The 26226-nt window shown below is 43.4% G+C and overlaps 1 protein-coding gene across 8 annotated transcripts in view; it reads right to left on the bottom strand.

Moving 5' to 3' along the window:
- Positions 1–26226, bottom strand: part of LOC110494239 (low-density lipoprotein receptor-related protein 1) — a 174976-nt gene that overhangs the window by 116859 nt on the left and 31891 nt on the right. For all 8 annotated transcript variants that reach the window (XM_090205644.1, XM_090205646.1, XM_090205645.1 and 5 more), the window contains exon 2: positions 21931–22053. In XM_090205644.1, the coding sequence (XP_090061770.1) occupies positions 21931–22053 (123 nt within the window). The remainder of the gene's footprint in view (positions 1–21930; positions 22054–26226) is intronic.

The following is a 26226-nucleotide window of genomic DNA, read 5'->3' as shown; positions in this document are numbered from 1 at the left end:
TTTTAGTCGGGGACAGCCCTAATGCTCAGCAATAATAGTAATATTGTTCCCTGTACCCATGAGGGCTGTCATCATTGTCTTATGCTGAGGGCAGCATCATAGCCATGGGCTAGGCTGTGTGATCGTGTATGGCTATTATACCTGTTTTGCTGATTGGATGAAGCTGCATTTCAGACTTAGCTTGCGTAGCTGGGATCTTACCTCGATCTAGGTCTTGTTTTAGCAGTTTGGCAGTCAGGTTTGGGTAGATGGTCCTCTTCCCTGCATAGGTCAGACCCCCAGATCCTGATGCAAGGCTAACAATTTGCAAGGCTAACTACAGCTCCAAAGTAGTTTCAAGTCCTGTGACCCGCGCATTGAATTTACAGGAATGATTTTAGAGTGATTACATTCTCTTTTAGGAGTTTGTTTATCCCGTCAAACTTAGATCACGTTTTCTCGGTCATGGAGTCGCAACTCTGTCGCATTGGCATGAATAGGTATCCACTTTATCAGTGAGCACGGACAATTATTAATTTACTGGTTTTAAATTGTAAGTCGAGGGCAGAGAATCTCCACAAACAATCTCTCATGACGGTCTTCATTCATAACCGTCGGTTACACGGTTATATGGCTATTATGCCAGGCCTAGAAGGAATCCACCTAACACGCCACGTGGTACCATGTGACTTATTTTTTTAAAGGCCCCTACCAGAGGGCAATGCCGCCCCCATTTCAACGCAATTCCTGCCCTAGAGCGGAAATACTTGTTTAGGTTCCACCTACGAAAAATGACGCGGGATACTTCTATATAAAAATATTAATTGGGGCTGGGAAATAACGTCCTGGTGACTTCCACGTGGACCGGAGAAACACCTACAAATAGGGAACTGACAGCTGTCAGTTTAGCTAGCAAGCATGCCAACCTTAGCTATCTTGCTAACCTTATCTATCTAGCTAGCTAAAATGTTATCTTTTGTTGCCGGAGGGTTTTTAACTACACCTTATTCAAAAGATTAGCCAGCTGGCTACTGGTTCTGGATTTGTCATGTAAAAATGGTCTTTTTCTTTTTTTATACAGACTAGCTCAAAAATAATTGAAAACTGACCAATTATCCAATGGATTATGAAAATGTTCAGGAAAAAAAAAAGTGGATGTGAAAAAGCATAAGTTTGCACTCCTTATTTTAGTTTGCTCTGTGGCTCAGGTGGCCAAGTGTAGGCTACGGCGAAAAGTTGTTTGGCTAAGTCACAACTTGCGAAGAGAAACAACTTGGCAGGTGTTTCTGATTAATAAACAATGCCATGCTGGTGGGTGGTAAGTAACATTCAAATAAAACCCAGCTCTGAAATGAAACTTAGGCTACAGAAGAATGCACGAAGTGGGCAGTTCGGATTTGTCACTTCAAGCCCAAATAAATTATACTTTCACTAAAACGATGACATGACTTAAATCATCGTGCAACACCATGGGTAAGCTCTGGCCATCTTTCATCTCAAAAAAGTGGATTTCTACTGGTGTGGGCGTCCTTTCTTGTAAATCACATCTTGTGTGATCTACAGTAGGCCCTAAAAGGCCTTACAATAGGATACATTAGGATGCCTGCATGGTCAGGGGGCCAGAACATAATTACACATTTTGTCAAATGCAAGAAGTCCAAACAGATATAAATTTGACCAAAACAATCATTTCAAACCTTGCTTACATTTGTACACGATAACAGATCTCGCTACCCTGCGTGGGAATACTTTGAAAAATATGTCTAAAATGAAATTCACTTGGAGATGATTATCTGGCATTTTTACGGGTCTTTTATGTCCAAAAAATATTTGTTTTGCTCTTGAAACTCGGGGAACCCTGCTCTACTAGATCCGTAAAAAAAATAATTAAAAAAAAATAGGCTACAACTGTAGAACAGACAGTTCACCTGTTCCATTGGTGTGTAGGCCTACGTCTGAATACTGTCATTTCACATTTCTCGTGTAGACAATGTTTCAGAATTCACGTGCAGTGCGGCATATTTAGGTTGGTGGAAAAAGTCAATGTAAAACATTGTACTAAATGTTCTGCTAACAGGTCCATAACAATTTGTCAGTTTCTTTCTTTCAGAAATGGCCACAGTCCTTCGTGCTTCAGAGCATGTCACTGCAAAAATATTAAAACATTCTGGCAACCCCTCCAAAAACATTTCATAAAATGTGCCATTGGGAAACATGTAGAACAGACAGGTTTAAAAATCTCAATATTTGTATACGTACTGTACTCATTTTTTTCAGATATGGCGTATGCAGATATTTAGTGTGAAATGTATGCAACGTTTATAAAATGAGGCCCGAGAGCTGTGCTGTTCACTTCTTCCATAAGTCTGTCTGTATGAATCTCTGGGGGCCTTGGGATGAAGGGTGTTACTGTACAGCCCATGTGTCCAATCTCTCACCACACACACTCCCCAACACAAAACACAGCTCGCTATACATCCTCCACCACACCCAGACCTCATACTCTACCATCAGTCCCATCCAAGCCATTGCACTCAGAGTCAATGCTTACATTTCTGCTTGTTGAGAATACAAGGGATAGGCTATGCTAACCAAATGGCCAACTCAAAAGCAATATTTTATCTCAATTTCAGTAGGAATATAACAGATGGGCAGGCTATAGGATTTCTCTTCGACAGCTTTTACACTAAATATCTGAATACACCATTTCTGAAAAGAATGTGTAAAGTATTGAGAATGTGTACAGTACAAATATTGAAATGTATAACTTTGGCATACGCCATTCCATAAGCATGTGTCCTGTTATAAAAATCAGACTGTGCGCTCAAATTATTTTGAACATTTCAGCATGAGTTGGGCCAGGAGTATTCCTGACTATGTGATATGACCCAGTTTGTCCTGGTAAGGTCAGATGGATCAGAAAGAAGCCCTAAGAATGAGTTATGGCTTTTCCACAGAATAACAGTACAGTGACTTTTCCAGCCCTCAACAAAGCCTTTCTACTTCTAAGCATCTATCAAAACAACGGGATTCGGGGACAGTGGCAGATTTCAGACACTGTGAACAAGCGCACTTTGAGACCTTAAGCTTCTTCACATAAGTGGCCCAGTCACATGGTGAGGTGGGGCCAGGGAAAGAGGTTACGGGAGAAGTGGGGCCATTGTTTGGGTCACACAAATCGGCCTGTGGCCCTTGGCAGCACGGTAAGCCCCGCTAAGATAGGGCATAAGCGGCATCACATGTGGACTGTGACCTCTGAAGGTTGGCTGTGACAGGGCCACGTGTTCTCACCATCGCGGATGAACGAAACACCAGCAGCAGGAATATGACTTGGCAGCAGCAGAGCTATATTCAGAGAAACAGGACAACTAAAATTAGGGTAACTTCCCCAAAATGCAAAGTTTTTCCAGAAAATCCTGGTTGGAGGAATCCATATTTCTTCCAACTGGGATTTCTCAAAAACATGGGCATTGTGGGAAAGTTACCAGCATTTTGCAACCCTAACTACAAACATTTGGAGTTTAGGTTGATGACCAAGCAGCCATTTTGAATAGGCCGAATCCAAACAAAGTTTTCTAGAACATCAGCGTTTGAGAACAAAAATTGGTTGTGACTATCCTGGGACATTATTAGTCAACAGACTGCAAACTGAACCACCAGGCTCTGCTGAGGTGCAGCTTCAACAGTATAGTGTAAAAGAGAGGCAGTGCTTTCTGGGGCTGAAGCGAAGACCCATGTTCCGGGTACGGCCCGACTTTCACTGAGCCCAAAGCTCGTTTGGCTGGCGCCTGAGATTCTCCATTCAGTGCTTCCGGCAGCATGCCTCACGTCTTCACTCACCTGACAACACAATGGTCAGTCAGCTCGCACCAAACAAACAAAGCAGCCTCCACTTGAGGGAAATAGAGCTGTTAACAGGGCCTAAAGATGGATGCAGGAGGGGACAGTTCAATTATAGATTTGTCATTCAGCATACCGGCTTAAACCAACCCGTGAGAGTGACTATCATTAAGTCAACTCAAGCTGTCCCTTCTATGAAAGCCCTAGATAGACTGACATCCTCTCAGTACTAGGAGTTCATTCCCTCAGACTTGCAGCGTTGTCTCATTTTTGATACAGTCACAACCTGTTGACCATTACACAAACTCACTGTACCTGGGACCTCTGGAGTTACACGTTCACAAGTTCCCAACTTACTATAAACCAGTGTCGTTTTCAAATGAATCAACAACCAAATAGGCCTAAATAATTAAATAAATGTGCTGCATGTGTCCAGGCTGCCAACAGGTCCTAATGAGGGTCCTAACCCCGTATCTCTGACCACTAATGACCACTACCCTGCCTGTCAGGCTAGAGCCAGGCCCCAGCTTCCTGTGTTGCCCCTGGAGTGCATTTTTGGACGGTGGGTCCAAACCCTGACCCAGCAGCAGCAGCAGCTGTAGCCCAGATGCATGGTTCAGCTTCAGAATCCCCTCTGCAAAACCTGCAGGAAGGCTGTGGAAAAACAAAAATGGCTGCCAACAAGAACCAGCCTTCTTCCAACAGGATGACTCTAGAGGAGTTGTAGTCTATAGGCTATATCTGTATTCAACAAGAGAAATATTACAAATGTGTGATGAAACTATTTCGCAAGAGGTATTTTCCCATCAACTGTTCACTTCCGTGACGACCAGCTCTGGACAACCAAACAAACAAAAAAAACATCTCGCCACCCACACGTCCTAGCCAACACATTTTGTTATTTCTCTGACAGGTTTCCTAAACACTTCACTCCCCCCGATGAATCTACACTACCACTTGTTTTGAGAATCCACAGTAAGCTTATGCCTCAAGAAAGCTACACTGGATTACAATAGACCATCTGTTTCTACTCTTTACATTAAAATAATCTCCTAACATGTACTGTTATGGTTCATTTAGACCAATTCATGTGGATGTCCCTAGCCAAGAACAGAACATTATTAGCCTGGTTGGCTTTGTCTAAACTTGTCTTTACTGGAGCCTGAGAATGTAATGAAAACACTAATGGTTTTGTGATTGTCATTCTGATGTACTGTCACTAACCAACACAGAAACTCAGACTCCTGTGACTATAGACTCCAGTGCCTGCCTATAGAATGAGGTTCCAGCCCTTTAGCGCAAACTGTGCAGAATGGGATGTTGTGCGGGACTCCAGTCTTCTGTAGCCAGTCTACCCTGGGCCTGGTGGTTCCTCTCTGCTCCTATCCAGTCTACTTGCCTCCCCCACGCCCCCTCTCCTCCTCCGAGCCACACTCACATTCCTGCCCCAGGGGGCTCTGCTCTGGGGGACCTGGCAGAGCCACAAGCCAAGCAGTAAGACTAAATCGAGCTCTCAAAGCACAACAAACCCATCTCTTTTTCTCTAAACACTTAAGCCCTGCCCTGTTCTGCTGATCCAACACAGCTCCTTAGGGACACTGCTAGTAGCAGGGACACTCAACCTGTCTGAATGTGTGTAACAGGGCTTTCTTTAGGGACATGTGGCACTGCGACATTTGACCGGCAGCATTTTAAATCGACCAGATTTGAGAAATTTACCGGACCCAATCGGTGCGTAACCTGATTAGGGCATCCACCCACAGTACTATGACTGATAGAAATCGCATTTCAATTATGGTCATTCATATTAACAGAACATTGAAGTGGAGGATGCAACAATGTGCAGTCCTTCTTACGGAATTCTGATGTGCACTTTGAATAACTCTCCACATTTACAGCTAACAAGACGTGTAACAAACAGCAAAATCACTAGCCTTTGTCAATCTACTATCCCCCATAGTAATAAAGTTGACATACTCTATTTGTCAGCTTGTTGAGAAAGAAATAGCCTATTTGAAAAAGACTCTGGGACGACATACACTAATTGTATGAATTTGGGCTCATATATATATATATATAAATATCTGCTAGTTAGTTTTTGCTACCATGTGGGTTTTGTGTGTATATATATATATATATATTACACACAGTGCCTTGCGAAAGTATTCGGCCCCCTTGAACTTAGCAACCTTTTGCCACATTTCAGGCTTCAAACATAAAGATATAAAACTGTATTTTTTTGTGAAGAATCAACAACAAGTGGGACACAATCATGAAGTGGAACGACATTTATTGGATATTTCAAACTTTTTTAACAAATCAAAAACGGAAAAATTGGGCATGCAAAATTATTCAGCCCCTTTACTTTCAGTGCAGCAAACTCTCTCCAGAAGTTCAGTGAGGATCTCTGAATGATCCAATGTTGACCTAAATGACTAATGATGATAAATACAATCCACCTGTGTGTAATCAAGTCTCCGTATAAATGCACCTGCACTGTGATAGTCTCAGAGGTCCGTTAAAAGCACAGAGAGCATCATGAAGAACAAGGAACACACCAGGCAGGTCCGAGATACTGTTGTGAAGAAGTTTAAAGCCGGATTTGAATACAAAAAGATTTCCCAAGCTTTAAACATCCCAAGGAGCACTGTGCAAGCGATAATATTGAAATGGAAGGAGTATCAGACCACTGCAAATCTACCAATACCTGGCCGTCCCTCTAAACTTTCAGCTCATACAAGGAGAAGACTGATCAGAGATGCAGCCAAGAGGCCCATGATCACTCTGGATGAACTGCAGAGATCTACAGCTGAGGTGGGAGACTCTGTCCATAGGACAACAATCAGTCGTATATTGCACAAATCTGGCCTTTATGGAAGAGTGGCAAGAAGAAAGCCATTTCTTAAAGATATCCATAAAAAGTGTTGTTTAAAGTTTGCCACAAGCCACCTGGGAGACACACCAAACATGTGGAAGAAGGTGCTCTGGTCAGATGAAACCAAAATTGAACTTTTTGGCAACAATGCAAAACGTTATGTTTGGCGTAAAAGCAACACAGCTCATCACTCTGAACACACCATCCCCACTGTCAAACATGGTGGTGGCAGCATCATGGTTTGGGCCTGCTTTTCTTCAGCAGGGACAGGGAAGATGGTTAAAATTGATGGGAAGATGGACGGAGCCAAATATAGGACCATTCTGGAAGAAAACCTGATGGAGTCTGCAAAAGACCTGAGACTGGGACGGAGATTTGTCTTCCAACAAGACAATGATCCAAAACATAAAGCAAAATCTACAATGGAATGGTTCAAAAATAAACATATCCAGGTGTTAGAATGGCCAAGTCAAAGTCCAGACCTGAATCCAATCGAGAATCTGTGGAAAGAACTGAAAACTGCTGTTCACAAATGCTCTCCATCCAACCTCACTGAGCTCGAGCTGTTTTGCAAGGAGGAATGGGAAAAAATTTCAGTCTCTCGATGTGTAAAACTGATAGACATACCCCAAGCGACTTACAGCTGTAATCGCAGCAAAAGGTGGCGCTACAAAGTATTAACTTAAGGGGGCTGAATAATTTTGCACGCCCAATTTTTCAGTTTTGGATTTGTTAAAAAAGTTTGAAATATCCAATAAATGTCGTTACACTTCATGATTGTGTCCCACTTGTTGTTGATTCTTGACAAAAAAATACAGTTTTATATCTTTGTTTGAAGCCTGCAATGTGGCAAAAGGTCGCAAAGTTCAAGGGGGCCGAATACTTTCGCAAGGCACTGTGTGTATATATATATATATATATATATATATATATATATATAAATATAAAACCCACATGGTAGCAAAAACTAACTAGCAGATATTGTTAACAATTTCTGCTAGTTAGTTTTTGTTACCATGTGGGTTTTGGCTTGCTTGAGCCTGCTAACTGAGTGTTAATTCACCTGTTTCCATACATGTTTCATTAAAAAAAAAAAATTCTTACAAAATAATTGTTTAATCTAACTGGTTAACTGTACATGGAATTGTATTTGTTTTTTTTGTTTTGTTTTTTAATACAGGAAAATGCCACAGGCACTATCTGATGCGGAGACATTTCACTGCAGCTAAAAGCTGTGTACATTTGTAAATACTGTGCCAAATCATATGTGAAGAATGCAACAAAGATGCAGAATCATCTGGCCAAGTGCATAAAGTTCCCTTAGCGCTCACAACAAGCAACCTCTGATAAAAAACACTCATCATTGTCACCTCGAATAGAAGTAAATATCGATCGCAACAGCTCATGGTCCTCCTGGAATCAGAGTTTTTATTTTTACTCAATGGAGGAACGTAGTCAGGGAAATGCTGATGAATGTCTTGCTCAAGCTGTATCTGCAACTGGTTCACCTCTGATGCTCACAGGCAATGTGTATTGGAAGGGATTTCTGAATGTTCTTCGCCCAGCATACACCCCTCCAACCAGACATGCTTTATGATGACACAAAAATAGAACTGTTTGGCAATAATGACCATCGACATTAGAAATAAAAGCTGAAATAAATCTCTAATATTATTCGGACATTTCACATTCTTAAAATAAACTGGTGATCCTAACTGACCAAAAACAGGTCATTTTTACTAGGATTAAATGTCAGGAATTGTGAAAAACTGTTTAAAATGTACTTTCAAAGGTGTATGTAAACATCCGACTTCAACTGTATATGCAACAGTTTTGGCCGCCTGGCTCGTTGCGAACAAATTTGCCAGAATTTTACATGATTATGACATAACATTGAAGGTTGTGCAATATTTAGACTTATGGTTGCCACCCGTTCGATAAAATACGGAATGGTTCCGAATTTCACTGAAAGAATAAACGTTTTGTTTTGCGAAATTATAGTTTCCAGATTTGACCATATTAATGACCAAAGGCTCGTATTTCTGTGTTTATTAAATTATAATTAAGTCTATGATTTGATAGAGCAGTCTGACTGAGTGGTGGTAGGCAGCAGCAGTACTTTACTGCGTTTGCCAGCAGCTCTTAGCAATGCTTGAAGCACAGTGCTGTTTATGACGTCAAGCCTACCAACTCCCGAGATTAGGCTGGCAATACTAAAGTGCCTATTAGAACATCCAATAGTCGACGCGTCATAATTCCTATAATAACTACAACCTAAAACTTCTTAACTGGGAATATTGAAGAACTGGAAATATTGAACCACCAGCTTTCATATGTTCTCATGTTCTGAGCAAGGAACTTAAACGTTAGCTTTTTTTACATGGCACATACTGCACATTTACTTTCTTCTCCAACACTGTTTTTGCATTATTTAAACCAAATTGAACATGTTTAATTTTTTTGAGACTAAATAGATTTTATGTATTACATTAAGTTAAAAAGTGTTCATTGTTCAGTATTGTTGTAATTGTCATTATTACAAATATATACATAAAAAAAATACAAAATAAATCAGCCGATTAATCAGGATCAAGCTTTTTTTTGGTCCTCCAATAAAATCGGTGTCAGCGTTGAATCATAAAATCAATCGACCTCTAGTTAAGATTTCCCTTCACTGAAACTAACGGTCCGAGCCCGAACCATGAAAAACAGCCCTAGACCATTATTACTCCACCAAATTGTACAATTGGCAGATGGTGAAGCGTGCTTCATCACTACAGAGAACGCGTTTCCACTGCTCCAGAGTCGTGGCATTGTGCATGGTGATCTAAGGCTTGTCCATGGACACCCATTTCACGAAGCTCCCGATGAACAGTTCTTGTGCGGACGTTGCTTCCAGAGGCAGTTTTGTACTCAGTAGTGAGTGTTGCAACAGGACAGACGATTCCCATTCTGTAAGCTTGTGTGGCCTACCACTTCACGGCTGAGCCGTTGTTACTCCTAGACGTGTTCACTTCACAATATCAAATTTCAAATCAAATCTATTTATATAGCCCTTCGTACATCAGCTGATATCTCAAAGTGCTGTACAGAAACCCAGCCTAAAACCCCAAACAGCAAGCAATGCAGGTGTAGAAGCACGGTGGCTAGGAAAAACTCCCTAGAAAGGCCAAAACCTAGGAAGAAACCTAGAGAGGAACCAGGCTATGTGGGGTGGCCAGTCCTCTTCTGGCTGTGCCGGGTGGAGATTATAACAGAACATGGCCAAGATGTTCAAATATTCATAAATGACCAGCATGGTCGAATAATAAGGCAAAACAGTTGAAACTGGAGCAGCAGCACGATCAGGTGGGCTGGGGACAGCAAGGAGCAATAACAGCACTTAGTTGACCGGGGCAGCTGTAGCAGGGAAGAAATTTGACGTACTGACATGTTGGAAAGGTGGCATCCTATGACGGTGTCACGTTGAAAGTCACTAGGCTCTTCAGTAAGAACATTGCACTGCCAGTGTTTGTCTATGGAGATTGCATGGGCTGTGTGCTCGATTTTATACTCTGGTCAGCAACGGGTAGCCGAAATAGCCTAAGCCACTCATTTGAAGGGGTGTCCACATACAAAGTATGTTTTCAAAATGCATACCGCCTTCAGCTATTTGCAAAGTGGTGTGTGACAAGCTGATAGACTGCCTTCCATTGTGGATGCGTCTGCTGTTTGAGATGTAGCAGCAGCTCTCATGCTGTCTGACAGATTTTCCGCTCAAAGGCCATGTATCTGTATGCTGTACGCATGTGATAAAGATACATAACGAATATATTGTACCCAGCTGCCAATTTTAGTCCACCAAATTATGCAGATTAACCTATAGATTGATAAGCATGACCAATCAAATGTGTTCACGTCGACTGGTATTTCCATCAATGAATAGGCTAAAAAGCATTATTTTGCATTGGGCTCATTTTTTCTTCTCCCAGACAATTGGCCGGCGACAATTTTATTCATCAGCTTTTCTATAAAATAAAAAAAAATCAAATAAAAAAAACAGCCAAAAGCCGGCTATTACCAGGTAATGAAACCCTGGTGCATGACCATGCTTGGTGAAAGCTTCAATCAGAGGAATCTGACAGGACAATGCATTCCGAAAAAGGACACCGCAACTATGTTGAAAAAATAAGGAGAAACACACCCTTGAAGCATAGTTAAAAGGAGAGAAAGTAAATTGGCTCAGTATTGGCGGCATTTCCCTCACCCACTCCACAAATGGTTCCTTCCTGAGCTGTCAGTGACACCCAAACATCAAAGCATAGTTTATACAGTCAATCCAGCCTCACATTCACAGACCACTCACACACAAACAACTAACTCACACAGACCACTCACGCACACATTGAGATGTGAATAACCACTCAATTATTTTATTCTCTTTAACTCTACAATAGAGAGCAGATTAACTTAACACCATTGCAATTTTTCCATCTTAAAAAGAGATGGCGCTAAACTGCCCTAAATGACTGAATAACTTCTGCAGTTCAGTGCATTGTCTCGTTTGACTTGGACGACTTCTTACGACTAGCACGAGAACAGAGACTAACAATAATAACGTTCATCATCATCACCAATCAAATCATAACACAGAACTTCTAAAGTTCACACTCGTGGCATTGTAGCCTGGCCCAGCAACAGTGATCTCACTCAGACACCAGACTAATGATCCATTATGAGAAACAGCTATGCAAACCACGGAAAAGGCCTGAGGTGGACGGAGAAAAGAAGCGAGAGACGAAAGAGGAGAGAATAAGCCAATCTGTCTGTTCCATTATGCATATGGGCCTCCTAACCGGATACAGTTGTTTGTATTACCACCTTCTCATCAGGTGGCTTAGTGGTGGGGAGGGTTGTAACACAGAGCCATAAGGCACAACCCAGGAAGGGAGGCGGGGGATAGAGGAGGTAGAGGAACAGAACCGGGAGGGGGGGGGGTAGAGATAGCTAAAGGGAGGAGTGAGGTAGAATAACAGAAGGGGGGGTAGAGATAGCTGAAGGGAGGAGTGAGGTAGAATAACAGAAGGAGGGCAAAGTGGGAAGACAGGAGGGAGGTCTGAGATGCTAAAATGACCTGTATCCTCGGTAATTCGCCTGCACTCTAGCCTCGAGTACTAGCTGCCTCATCTCCAAACTCTTCCTTTCCCACTAGCCCCCTTCCCCTGTTGTATCCCCCCTCAGGTTACCCCCTCGCCTCCCACTAGCCCCCTTCCCCTGTTGTATCCCCCCTCAGGGTACCCCCTCGCCTCCCACTACCCCTCACCAACAGGGCCCTGACTAGATCACATGATGGCATTTTTAAAATGTAAACCCCTGACACACTTCCCTTAGCTGAATAAAGGCCTGGGCCTCATGGCTCTGCCTCAGGCGGCTGGCCCAGCCTCAGCCTGGCACACATCTCTCTCCCTCCCGTCTAAACTGCTGTCACATCTAATAAACACATCCCGCTGGACACACATGTAGGGACAAAAACAACATATATAAAGTGTGTATATATGGTGTGTGTAATATATTTATCAATCCACAAATTTGTTGTTAACAAACTATAGTTTTGGGAAGTCGGAAAGGACATCTACTTTGTGCATGACAAGTAATTTTTCCAACAATTGTTTACAGACAGATTATTTCACTGTATCACAATTCCAGTGGGTCAGAAGTTCACATACACTAAGTTGACTGTGCCTTTAAACAGCTGGGAAATTTTAAAAAATGTCATGATGTTAGAAGCTTCTGATAGGCTAATTGACATCATTTGAGTCAATTGGAGGAGTGCCTGTGGATGTATTCAAGGCCTACCTTCAAACTCAGTGCCTCTTTGCTTGATATCATGGGAAATTCAAAAGAAATCAGCCAAGACCTCAGAAAAAAATTGGAGAACTCCTTGGGAGCAATTTCCAAACGCCTGAAGGTTCATCTGTACAAACAATAGTACACAGGTATAAACACCATGGGACCATGCAGCCGTCATACCGCTCAGGAAGGAGATACGTTCTGTATCCTAAAGATGAACGTACTTTGGTGCGAAAAGTGCAAATCAATCCCAGAACAACCTTGTGAAGATGCTGGAGGAAAATTGTACAAAAGCATCTGTATCCACAGTAAAACGAATCCTATATTGACATAACCTGAAAGGTCGCTCAGCAAGGAAGAAGCCACTGCTCCAAAACCGCCATAAAAAAGTCAGACTACGGTTTGCAACTGCACATGGGGACAAAGATCGTACTTTTTGGAGAAATGTCCTCTGGTCTGATTAAACAAAAATAGAACTGTTTGGCCATAATGACCATCGTTATGTTTGGAAGAAAAAGGGAGAATTGCAAGCCGAAGAACACCATCCCAAACGTGAAGCACGGGGTGGCAGCATCATGAAGTGGGGGTGCTTTGCTGCAGGAGGGACTGGTGCACTTCACAAAATAGATGGCTAAATGAGGGAAAATTATGTGGATATATTGAAGCAACATCAAGACATCACTCAGGAAGTTAAAACTTGGTCACAAATGGACAATGACCCCAAGCATACTTCCAAAGTTGTGGCAAATGGCTTAAGGACAACAAAGTCAAGGTTTTGGAGTGGCCATCACAAAGCTCTGACCTCAATCCTATAGAAAATGTGTGGCGGGAACTGAAAAAGTGTGTGCGAGCGAGCAAGGAGGCCTACAAACCTGACTCGGTTACACCAGCTCTGTCAGGAGAAATGGGCCAAAATGTGGAACGGTGCATGTTCTCCCAACCCCTCCTGTCTCAGCCTCCAGTATTTATGCTGCAGTAGTTTGTGTGTCAGGGGGCTAGGGTCAGTCTGTTATAGCTGGAGTATTTCTCCCGTCTTATCCGGTGTCCTGTGTGAATTTCTTACTCTCTCGGAGGACCTGAGCCCTAGGACCATGCCTCAGGACTACCTGGCCTGATGACTCCTTGCTGTCCACCTGGCCGTGCTGCTGCTATAGTTTCAACTGTTTTGCCTGAGGCTATGGAACCCTGACCTGTTCACCGGACGTGCTACCTGTCCCAGGCCTGCTGTTTAAGTCTCTAGAGACAGCAGGAGAGGTAGAGATACTCTGAAAGATCGGCTATGAAAAGCCAATAGACATTTACTGCTGAGGTGCTGACCTGTTGCACCCTCGACAACCACTGATTATTATTATTTGACCCTGCTGGTCATCTATGAACATTTGAACATCTTGTCCATGTTCTGTTATAATCTCCACCCGGCACAGCCAGAAGAGGACTGGCCACCCCTCATAGCCTGGATCCCCTCTTGGTTTCTTCCTAGGGAGTTTTTCCTAGCCACCTTGCTTCTACACCTGCATTGCTTGCTGTTTGGGGTTTTAGGCTGGGTTTCTGTACTGCACTTTGAGATATCAGCTGGTGTAAGAAGAGCTTTATAAATAAACTTGATTTGATTTAACAGCTTACATACAGTAGCCAATTAAGGTCACAGTTATGAAAACTTGGGACACTAAAGAGGCTTTTCTACTGACTCTGGAAAACAGCAAAAGAAAGATGCCCAGGGTCCCTGCTCATCTGTGTGAACGTGCCTTAGGCATGTGCAAGGAGGCATGAGGACTGCAGATGTGGCCAGGGCAATAAATTGCAATGTCCGTACAGTGAGACACCTAAGACATTTCTACAGGAAGACAGGACGGACAGCTGATCGTCCTCGCAGTGGCAGGCCACGTGTAACAACACCTGCACAGGATCAGCACATCCGAACATCACACCTGCGGGACAGGTACAGGGTGGCAACAACAACTGCCCGAGTTACACCAGGGATGCACAATCACTCCATCAGTGCTCAGACTGTCCGCAATAGGCTGAGAGAGGTTGGACTGAGGGCAGGTCCTGTTGTAAGGCAGGTCCTCACCAGACATCACCGGCAACAAGGTCACCTATGGGCACAAACTCACCGTCGCTGGACCAGACAGGACTGACAAAAAGAGCTCTCACTGACTAGTCGTGGTTTTGTCTCACCAGGGGTGATGGTCAGATTCGCGTTATCATCGAAGGAATGAACGTTACACCGAGGCCTGTACTCTGGAGCCGGATTGATTTGGAGGTGAAGGGTCCGTCATGGTCTGGGGCGGTGTGTCACAGCATCGTCGGACTGACGATGCTGAGCTGTCATTGCAGGCAATTTCAACACTGTGCGTTACAGGGAAGACATCCTCCTCCCTCATGTGGTACCCTTCCTGCAGGCTCATCCTGACATGACCCTCCAGCATCACACTGCCACCAGCCATACTGCTCGTTCTGTGTGTGATTTCCTGCAAGACAGGAATGTCAGTGTTCTGCCATGGCCAGAGAAGAGCCCGGATCTCAATCCCATTGAGCACGTCTGGGACCTGTTGGATCGGAGGGTGAGGGCTAGGGACATTCCTTCCAGAAATGTCAGGGAACTTGCAGGTGCCTTGGTGGAAGAATTGGGTAACATCTCACAGCAAGAACTGGCAAATCTGGTGCAGTCCATGAGTAGGAGATGCACTGCAGTTCTTAATGCAGCTGGTGGCCACACCAGATACGGACTTACTTTTGATTTCAGGGAATACATTATTCCATTTATGTTAGTCACATGTCTGTGGAACTTGTTCAGTTTATGTCTCAGTTGTTGAATCTTGTCATGTTCATACAAATATTTACACATGTTAAAAGTTTGCTGAAAATAAACGCAGTTAACAGTGAGAGGACGTTTCTTCTTTTGCTGAGTTTACATATGCAGTACACATGGTCTGTCATCAGTACCCACACAGGCAAGCTGTCCCTGCTGTTGGTCTAATGTCTTAATAGGTTGTGACTTCTTGTGTTGTCTTCCATAATGTTACCTCAGAACTACAACTACTGTAGGACTTCAATTTCATTTTGAAGAAAAGGTCACAGAAACTGTGCAATGCAAATTAACACATACAGTGCAAGAGAGAGAGAGGAGAGAGCAATAATGTGAGATGGGTTACGCAAAAGAGAGAAACACATAGTGACCTCACACCTGCAACAGACTCTTGTGGGAACAGTGTGCTGTAAGATAGCCAGCTCCAGGAGACAGGGAGGGTTCAGCAGACAAACATCTACCATACAGAAATCAACTAGCTCAACCACAACCAAATAAAAGTGAACAAGCAAGTATACTGACCAAAAATGAATAAATAAAATCCTACATATCCACCCCCTTAGCTGAACTACAAAGTAAACAACCCATCTACAAGCAGACACGTGAGAACCGTCAGAAAAACACTCATTTAAAAAAATTCAATGTATCTGGTCCTGACACGTAATTCCTTTTAGTCTGTTACACAAGTAGACAAGGCAAATCAACAGCTAAATTACATCAACACACATTACTACAGCTGCATCATGTCCAGACTTGGTCAGATGCTTGTTATTGGAAAATGAGTTCTATCGCCTTGGCAGCTAATTGTAGCTTTAGGAGGGAACCGTCTGTTAAACAGAACCTTAAAGTCCTGCAGCGGCAGGGGGACGTCACTACAGTGTTACGCACTTCCTGTGGTTCCAGCCGGTCGCAGTCAGAGCAGCGTTATGGGGACACAATTAAAACACACAGACAGACTGAGGAGACAACATGCCCCAAGACAACTGACCTGACTGAGCCAGCTTAAGATAGCCTACCATTCAGAATAGTGTGCAGGGGGAGTGTGTGCGTGTGCGTACATTCTACAGTGTAGTTGATTAATCTTATCCTAAATCACAAAGCAGAAAACAAAACAATCGTATGTAACTGCATTTGCATTACGCAGTATGTTCTAATCCATGTTAATACACATTATAGGCCTATAAGACTTATTCCCGGCAGGCAGCATCTCACTCTGCTTGGCTGTTCTGACCAGGCAAGACTGGACACAAAGATGAACATTGTAGGGGTGCGCTGTGCTCTGCTTGTAGGAGGGCTGACCAGCTGCATGACCACAGTGGTTGACTTCACTTCAATGGCCACCACACATATCAATAAAAGACAAAGGGAATCATTCAGCCTGCATAGATAAATAAATGCCACTCATGCATCCACCCTGATCCTTCACTCAATAGCACACACACACACAAATGTTTGAAGTAATGCGAGGAGATATTACCGAAGTTGGGGTTGCTAAGAATTTGTCTATCACGCAAATATCTTCTTGGCCTCTTGTTGTGCTAATAAAGCACAAACTTAGTTCTGTATTCTCAGTTCTACTTTTGTCTGTGCTGCTACCAACACAAATACAGTATTATCCAGCGCCTGGCCTTTTCTCCTGTCCTTCTGACCCATTTCATTTGTTTTTCTCCCTCATGTCGTGGAGAGCGAGGGCCCCACTAGGAGTGGAGTCGTATAACTGTTGTTTTTGTCAGGGAGGGAGAGAGGGGAGTGAGAGAGAAGGGGGAATGTAGTTACTGTTGTTTCTGTCCCAGATAGACAGGGGTGTAGGCTGAGGCCCTGCAAATGAAGAAAGAAAAAAACAGCTTGTGAAAAACAGCAGGTTTCTCCATTGGTCTGGGCCAGCCTGTGATGACTTCCAGACACACTGATGGGCGCTCCCTCCTCCGCTCAGTTCCCCTCCCGTCCTCGTCTAGACTGCCTCCACGGCAATCTCCCCTTTCCTCTCAGTCACTCCCTCTCTCCCTGGTTCTATATTTCTCTTCTCCCTTGTTTTCTTTCGATTGCTCCTTTCCCTTTCTTCTAGCCTTGGTTTCTCCTTCCTTCCAGACTGAGCGCTGAGCTGAGCGTTTCTCTCCGAGGGAGAAGCTGACCAAATAGACAGGGCTTCTTTGATCCCCCCCCCCCCCCTCCCTCTCTCTCTGGGACACTCTTTCCAACAGCGTCTGATCTCCAATAAAGGCATTGAGTCAGGGGAAAAAATGACAGCCATCGTATTTTTATGTTCCACCCTGTTTGGTTTTGTCTTATGACCAGTGTTGCGGTGGTTACAATAATAATAATAATAATAATAATAATAATAATAATAAATAATAAAACTCAGAACTTGCTATAACAAATTACTTTACTTATTTTTCCTGTTAACAACGTCATCGTTACATAGGCTTATACACCGACACAAGTAGCCTAATAATGACAGATTCTACCGTGGATAAGGACAACATTTCCTCAACTACATATCCAGCTACCAGCTTGTTCAGCTCTCCCTGGGTTACAGCCTGTTCTCCTGAATGATTCAAATGAAGCCTTGGATGAGGTAGGCCTACAGTCGTCTTCAGAAGCAGTGGTCAGCTCTCCCTGGGTTACAGCCTGTTCTCCTGAATGATTCAAATGAAGCCTGGGATGAGGTAGGCCTACAGTCGTCTTCAGAAGCAGTGGTCAGCTCTCCCTGGGTTACAGCATGTTCTCCTGAATGATTCAAATGAAGCCTGGGATGAGGTAGGCCTACAGTAGTCTTCAGAAGCAGTGGTCAGGTCTCGGGGGTCTTTCGCTATGAGTTTCGTGCCGGCGTGTTGCCTTTGTAGGCGCTTCAAGAGAATGGAAGTCGTGTTTCTAGCAGTGGAGAGGTGTTTCTCGCCTGGGTACAGTTTACATTTTACAGTTATATTCTTGTCATTTTGTCCTACCAAATCTAAGTAATGTACATCTACACTGAGAAAGTTGACGTTTTAGAAGCTGCTGCCATTTTCCATCTCCCTCACTAATGCAGTTAGTAGCAGTGTGTAAACAGAACATGGGGTTGGGGGGGATTTTGTTTTATATTGCACCAACAGAGGAAATAATCAAATATTTATTTGGATCAATAACTATTATAGGAAGGGAATGATAGCAAAAGTAACAACCTGTGTCTTTAATCAGTAACTAATACTATTACTTAAATTGAAAACAGTAACTATGATATAACACTCGCTACCGCAAAAAAATGATATTACTGTAACGCGTTACCCCCAACCCTGCTTATGACTGCCACCTCTGTGGCGAGGGGTGTAAAAGGAAACCGTTTCTTTCGAAGCAAAGATAAACTTTGTAAATCAGGTAATTGGGTATGACTGAGTTGCGTGAAGGCACACATGAATGAACGGCCAACGCTCTCTGTAACAGATGAAGCTTCCCATTGTTTTCCCCAGCCAGACCCACTGTGTTGAGTCTGATTATGTGTTAATGTAAGCCTGGTTATAGAACCACACCCTCCTCTCTTACAGAGCATTCAGAAAAGTATTCAAACCCCTTTACTTCTGGGTCACTTTGTTACGTTACAGCCTTATTCTAAAATAGATGAAATTGTTGTTTTTCCTCAAATCAACACACAATAATACCCAATGACAAAGCAAAAACAGATTTAGACATTTTTGTTTGTGTATAAAAAAAAAAAAAAAAAGTATTCAGACCGTTTACTCAGTACTTTGTCAAATCACCTTTGGCAGCCTCGAGTCTTCGGTATAAAGCTACAAGCTTGGCACACCTGTATTTGGGGACTTTCTCCCATTCTTCTCTGCAGATCATCTCAAGCTCTGTCAGGTTGGACGGGGAGCGTCGCTGCACAGCTCTTTTCAGGTCTCTCCAGAGATGTTAGATCAGTCCGGGCACTGGCTGGTCCACTCAAGGACACTCATTGACTCGTCCTGAAGCCACTCCTGCGTTGTCTTGGCTGTGTGCTTAGGGTCGTTGTACTGTTGAACCTTCAACCCAGTCTACGGTCCTGAGTGCTCTGGAGCAGGTTTTCATCAAGGATCTCTGTACTTTGCTCCGTTCATCTTTCCCTTGATCCTGACTAGTCTCCCAGTCCCGGCCTCTGAAAAACATCCTTACAGCATGATGCTGCCACCACCATGCTTCACCGTAGGGATGGTGTCAGGTTTCCTCCAGACGTGACGCTTCGCATTCAGGCAAAAGAGTTCAATCTTGGTTTCATCAGTCCAGAAAATCTTGTTGTTTCTCATGGTCAGAGTCCATTAGGTGCCTTTTGACAAACTTCAAGTAGGCTGTCATGTGCCTTTTGCTGAGAGGTGGCTGCCATCTGGCCACTCTACCATAAAGGCCTGATTTGGTGGAGTGCTGCAGAGAGGGTGAAAGGTTGAAGTGCTGCTGAAAGGTTCTCAGATCTCCACAGAGGAACTCGAGCTCTGTCAGAGTGACCATTGGGTTCTTGGTCACCTCCCTGACTAAGGCCCTTCTCCACCAACTGCTCAGTTTGGCTGGCCGGCCAGCCAGCTCTAGGAAGAGTCTTGGTGGTTCCAAACTTCTTCCATTTAAGAATGATGGAGGCCACTGTGTGCTTGGGGACCTTCAATGCTGAAGAAATGTTTTGGTACCCTTCCCCAGATCTGTGCCTTGACACAATCCTGTCTCGGAGCTCTACGGAAATTCCTTAGACCTCATGGCTTGGTTTTTACACTGAGATGCACTGTCAACTGTGGGACCTTATATAGACAGGTTTGTGCCTTTCCAAATCATGTCTAAATCAATTGAATTTACAACAGGTGGACTCCTATCAAGTTGTAGAAAACATCAAGGATCAATGGAAACAGGATTCACCAGAGCTCAATTTTTGGGTCTTATAGCAAAGGGTCTGAATACTTATGTAAATAATATGTTTTAAAAAAAAATGTAATTCTAAAAAAAACTGTTTTTGCTTTGTCATTATGGGGTTTTGTATGTAGATGAGGGGAATTAAAAATATATATATACACAGTGCATTCGGGAAAGTATTCAAACCCCTCTTTCTACATTTTGTAGAAATACTTTCCGAATGCACTGTAAGTAACCGGACTGCAGTATAAATAAGTTTTCATACTATAGCACTAGACCTGTAGGAAGCACTTAAATTGAGTCCTTATCCGTGATCGCTGGCAAATCGGCCCTAATTGCCATCAGTTTATCTAAATCACATAAGTCATCCTCCCTCCATGCCAAGGAAGCCTTCTCCTCTGCTGAGAAGACTTACCCTCTTCTTTCTTCTATCAGGGGAACATAAGCAACCATCATTATGGTAGTTAATAACATTGGAGATTTGACTCCAGCCATATTTATGGTGAACAAATGCAATCAAATTAAGCATACATAATAAAATTGAGGTACCGCAATCACTTTTCTAATTATATGGGTGATAAGGGAGAATGATACAGTCAAGGAACTATAAAAGTGAAACACCTACCTTTAGCTAAACATCTTAAAGCAGAAGTTAAAGTTTAGATCTATATATTTAGGGTTTGGGGTATATGTTTATGTGCAGAAAGAAGTTGAGCATCGCACCCATGCACACAGGCACAAATACAATGAGCTCCAATTTTTTGTGTTGTTTTGGCTCTGTACTCCAGCACTTTGGATTTAAAATGACATGACTGTCAGCTTTAATTTGAGGGTATTTTCATACATACCAGATGTACCGTTTAGAAATTACAGCACTTTTTGTACATCGTCCCCCCATTTTAGGGGACTAAAAGTATTGGGAGAAATTCACTTCATGTGTATTAAAGTAGTCAAAAGTTTAGTATTTGGTCCCATATTCCTAGCAAGTAATGATTACATCAAGCTTGTGCATTTACTGTTTGTTTTAGTTTGCGTTTCAGATGATTTGGTGCCCAATAGAAATGAATAGTAAAAAATGTTGTGTGTCATGTTGGAGTCACTTATTGTAAATAAGAATACATTTCTAAACACTTCTACATTAATGTGGATCCTACCATGACTATGGGATAGTCAGGAATTAATCGTGAATAATGAGTAAGAAAGCACAAATATCAAACCCCCAAGACATACTAACCTATTTATGTGTACGTGACAATTAAACATTTTTTTTTGTTTTGAACAGCTGGTGAATGTGTAGGACATAGGGAGAATAACTGGTCCATTAAACTCTGGGTGCACTGGACAGTCTGTAGACTCAATGTGACAGAAAGTGCATTCTGTTAGACATGACTCATGCCACAGCTAGGCTAACTAGACTCAATATGAAACACAGTGACAACCATGATGTACTGCATTGCCAAACCATAGGACGGCTGTAGGGGACGTTGTGACCCATTTAAAATGGATGATCCACTCAAACGGAACACCAACAAAGCATGACCTTTGGTACTCAATCCAACCAATGTAAAGGACTTGAGAATAACTAGCTACAGATGCAGAGAGAATAAACAAAATGGACATCATTTCCTACATTAAAATGTCTGTCCCTCACAGTAGCCTACTTGTTAGCATTGTGTCGCTAATTTCCTTCATAGCCACACAAGTGGAAAATGGACACAACAGACGAACAGCACGCGAGAGACAGACTTACAGACATCCAGCGATTCATCAGAGCCGTCTGGGCAGTCCTTCTCCCCATCGCAGCGCCAGCCCTTGGAGATGCACGTCACCTGGTCCTTACAAACAAACTGCTTCGGACTGCACGTCTTTGGGGCTGAAACAGACAAGACATTAACTGTAAAATGATGTAGCAGATAACTCTGTAGCGGCAAACACGAAATACAACGTTGAGTAGAAAGTTTGTTGCATAGAGGTTGATAGAGAAGGCAAGGAAAGTTAAATAATTGTGTACTGCATAACCTTGAAAATATGTTCCCCAATGTTGGAAGGGGGCTCCAAGTGAAAAAGTTTGGGAACTCTTGCTTTAGTGAAAAGGGGCCAAGAGTGGACACACACACACTCCGGTCTTGTAGGTATTTGCATCGGCTTGCCCCCAAATATCCAGGTCAGTGTTCCCAGGCCAACAGCAGTGATGCAACACATCTAGACTATCAAAGGACATCTTGTTCTGAAAGCAACCCCCTCCCTCAAGCCCCCTAACCCCACCACCCAAAAAAAATTGGAAACTGTCCTCTATCCAGAGCCAAAAGGGGGAAAGTACTCAAAGCTGTACCACCTTAAATCCTCTCTTGTGCACAGGCACATATAACACACACACACACACACACACACACACACACGCTAATCAGCATAGTTATGTAGTTTAGGAGGGCTGAGGGAGTGATGGTTTAACATGCAGTTAGCCAGGCAGGCATATGGGAGCTAGTGAGGGAAAAATGAGGAATGCTGACCTAAAAATCCAGTCAGAAAAAAAGTGAAGACATTTTTTTATTATAAAAACAAAATAACTGAATACCTCCTAGGAGACCTTGAATACTTTTGTTAAATTCTAAACTAACAGCCTGGAACTTTCCAGACTTGGAATTGGTAGTTATGGAGAAACATGCAAGAGTTGCCCCGAGTCGTAAAACCGCACTTCAAAGAGATATTAAAATTAGTTTCTAAACTGAAATAGGGTGCATTGGTTCATGGATCAATTAATTCACTGGCCAGTCAGTGATGTTTTCCAGACATTAGGAAAGCAGCCATTTTCTCAAACTAGAATGCAGGCACAGTGGTCTGATTTCAGAAAGGTATACTACTCATTTAACCAATGTATTTAGCCTATACTGAACAAGTCAGGGGATTATTATGATTGTGACACAGCATGTCAAGGGAGGCTCTACAACCGGCCTACTTAGTTCAACAAAAAACAAGGTAGGTTAGCAGAATCGAATCTTCCTTTTACTACACTGAACATAAAAATATAAAATCGTGGCCTACAGTGGCGCAGCGGCCTAGGGCACTGCATCACAGTGCTACTTGGCTCATCGTGCTCTAGTGACTTCTGGTGGCGGGCTGAGCTCGGTCGTCAGTTGAACAGGGTTTCTTCCGACACATTGGTGCGGCTGGCTTCCAGGTTAAGCGGGCGGGTGTAAAGAAACGCGGTTTGGGGGGGGGGGGGGGGGGGGGGGGGGGGGGGTGTGTCATGTTTTGGAGAATGCACGACTCGACCTTCACCTCCAGAGCCCGTTGAGAAGTTGCAGCAATGAGACAAGATTGAAATTGGGGAGAAAATGTCAACCAGAGCTGCTGTCAGAGAATTGAATGTTCATTTCTTTAACATAAGCCGCCTCCAACGTCGTTTTAGAGAATTTGGCAATACGGCCACCCGGCCTCACAACCGCAGACCACATGTATGGCGTTGTGTAGGCGAGCGGTATGCGGATGTCAACAGATTGCCCCATGGTGGCGGTGGGGTTATGATATGAGCAGTCATAAACTACTTACAACGAACACGATTGCATTTTGTCAATGAACATTTGAAAATGTCCTTTATTGAACTGTAACTCAGGAAAATTGTATAAATTGTAGCATGTTGTATTTATATTTTTGTTCAGTACATTTCTAAATGTCCACAGTGGGCCTACAGCAGCCATACTCCCCTATAACATCAGTGATGTGTCAGTGTACAAGATGAGGCTTTGGGCAAACATGTGAGAGCCAGGCTGTTTGACAGACAGTGGAACAAGTTATTATTAGAAAGACAATTTGAGTATGTGAATGAGGAAATGGAATGTCATCGTCTTTGAAGTTGAAGAGGCACTCATCAGAAGAGTGACCACAGAAAAGAGGGAGGGTCGCTGGCTGGGTGGCTAAAAGGTACGTGGGGATATATGGGGTGTGGTAACTAGTCTCTCCCGTTGGTTACATCTCCACAAGGCTGTCTGCCGGTGAAGTAGCAGCACCTTCGCTCCTCTCGAACAGTGCTCTTTAGTTTTTTCTTAAAACAGAAAAGTCTTGTTACTTGGAGAAATGCAAAAAAAAAAAAAGGCCCCCTAGATTCCAGAACATTCTTTCCATCTAAAGTGCCGCCAAATAGTCTTTGAGATGACCACTGACTGAAACATTCAGTTTGTTTGTTTGTTTTTCATCAAATAAAAATGGGGCCATGTTGGGTTATTTTAGGGCATTCCACTGGCGGGCTGCTGGGGTGAAGGGGGTCTTTATATGGCTCTCTGGCACCGGCGTGTACACACACACACACACACACGTAAAAATGAATGCATACACAGAAGTCTGACTCCGAAATGCAGATCTTCTCTGCTCATCCTCCTCTTCCTGACAGTGCTACCTGCACCTCAGCCCGACTAACTACATACATTATCTCGCCAAGAAGTCATGAGTTATCCCTGAATTATTGATATAATGCAACCATGCTTGTGAAAAATGAGCTCTTATTTGTTGTATTGTTTGTTTATGAGGAGGCTACGGTAGATGCCACAGAGACAGGACAAGCCAGGCAGCTGAAACCTGAACGCTGCTTGCTGTGTGTGACGGGGCCTACAGAGAGCAGCCGCCATGTTTGCAACAGCCATGTGTGTAATGATCTCAGAGACAGTAACGGCTGTGGGATTAAACTAGTGTTCTGTTAACATAGCAGCAGCCGCTTCAGACACGACTCAACAAGCAGCTGACAGGAAGCTACCGGGGAGAGCAGGAAGTGGGTCAGGAGATAAAGCTACTGTAGCAGATTTTAACTGTACTACTAATGGGACTGTTGTGACCAGAAGGGATGTTCTAGTGGGAGGAAGAGGCAATAAGTAAAGAGAATGGTGACAACAATGACAGAGTGACACAATCAAGATTATTTTTCCTTTATCATATTAGAACTGATAAGGAAAATCTGTATTTTCCAGTCTGGGTGGCAATGCTGGCTAGAAACCTGCATTATTAAATAAATGATTCTATAGGCAAACTGGTGGATAGCAGCCGAGTGGCTAAAAGGAGAACGGGGGGGGGGGGACACACAAAGTGGAGAGAAATGACTGAACAGAACAGGGGAGAGGAGAATGATAATGATGAGTAGAGCACCAGGGCGAGCCATCAAAGTTATACTGCTGACCAGTAGGAGGAGGAGGAGATAAAGGACTGAGGCTCAGGCCCCATCCCAGATCAGGCCAGCTCGGGACAGGGGAAAAGCAGAGGGAGCTGAGGCAGGAGGAGGTAGTTGAGATGGGTCGGGACAGGGGAATGTCACACCTGCTATCAATGAGCTGCCCGCCTCTCCATGTTGTTTACCCAACTGGATGCGTGTGAAAACGCTCCTTGTCACAACCATTTGGGCTAAATAACAACTCCCACTCAACCACCCCACCATCCCCCAAGGAAGGGCTCAAGGTAAATACAACCTTTTCTCGCCTAGCAACAGGACCTCCAACTGCACACAAACACATATATAATAAATACAACTGGAGCTGCGCCAGGGAACCCGACAATTCAAGCAAAGATCAAGAAGGGTACAGCACCATACTAGACAGGACAGGGGACAGAGAAGTCTGCTGTACCACTCCACTTACACAGCCTATGAGATACTGGATGTCTGAAAGTAGGCTACAATCAACTACATAGAGAGAAGTTTACTGGTGAAAGAAATAGAAAAATTTAAATAACTTCACAGTAACAAACTCAGCAGAAAAAGAAACGTCCTGTCACTGTCAACTGCGTTTGTTGTCAGCAAACTTTACGTGTGTAACTATTTGTATGAACATAACAAGATTCAACAGACAAACTGAACCAGTTCCACAGGCATGTGACTAACAGAAATTGAATAATGTGTCCCTAAACAAAGGGGGGAGTCAAAATCAAAAGTAACAGTCAGTATCTGGTGTGGCCACCAGCTGCATTAAGTACTGCAGTACATCTCCTCCTCATGGACTGCACCAGATTGTGCCAGTTCTTGCTGTGAGATGTTACCCCACTCTTCCACCAAGGCACCTGCAAGTTC

This window comes from Oncorhynchus mykiss, chromosome 17 (genome assembly GCF_057628025.1).
Source record: "Oncorhynchus mykiss isolate SJ-2025 chromosome 17, ASM5762802v1, whole genome shotgun sequence".
Taxonomy (NCBI): domain Eukaryota; kingdom Metazoa; phylum Chordata; class Actinopteri; order Salmoniformes; family Salmonidae; genus Oncorhynchus; species Oncorhynchus mykiss.
This window is presented reverse-complemented; position numbering and strand designations above follow the sequence as displayed.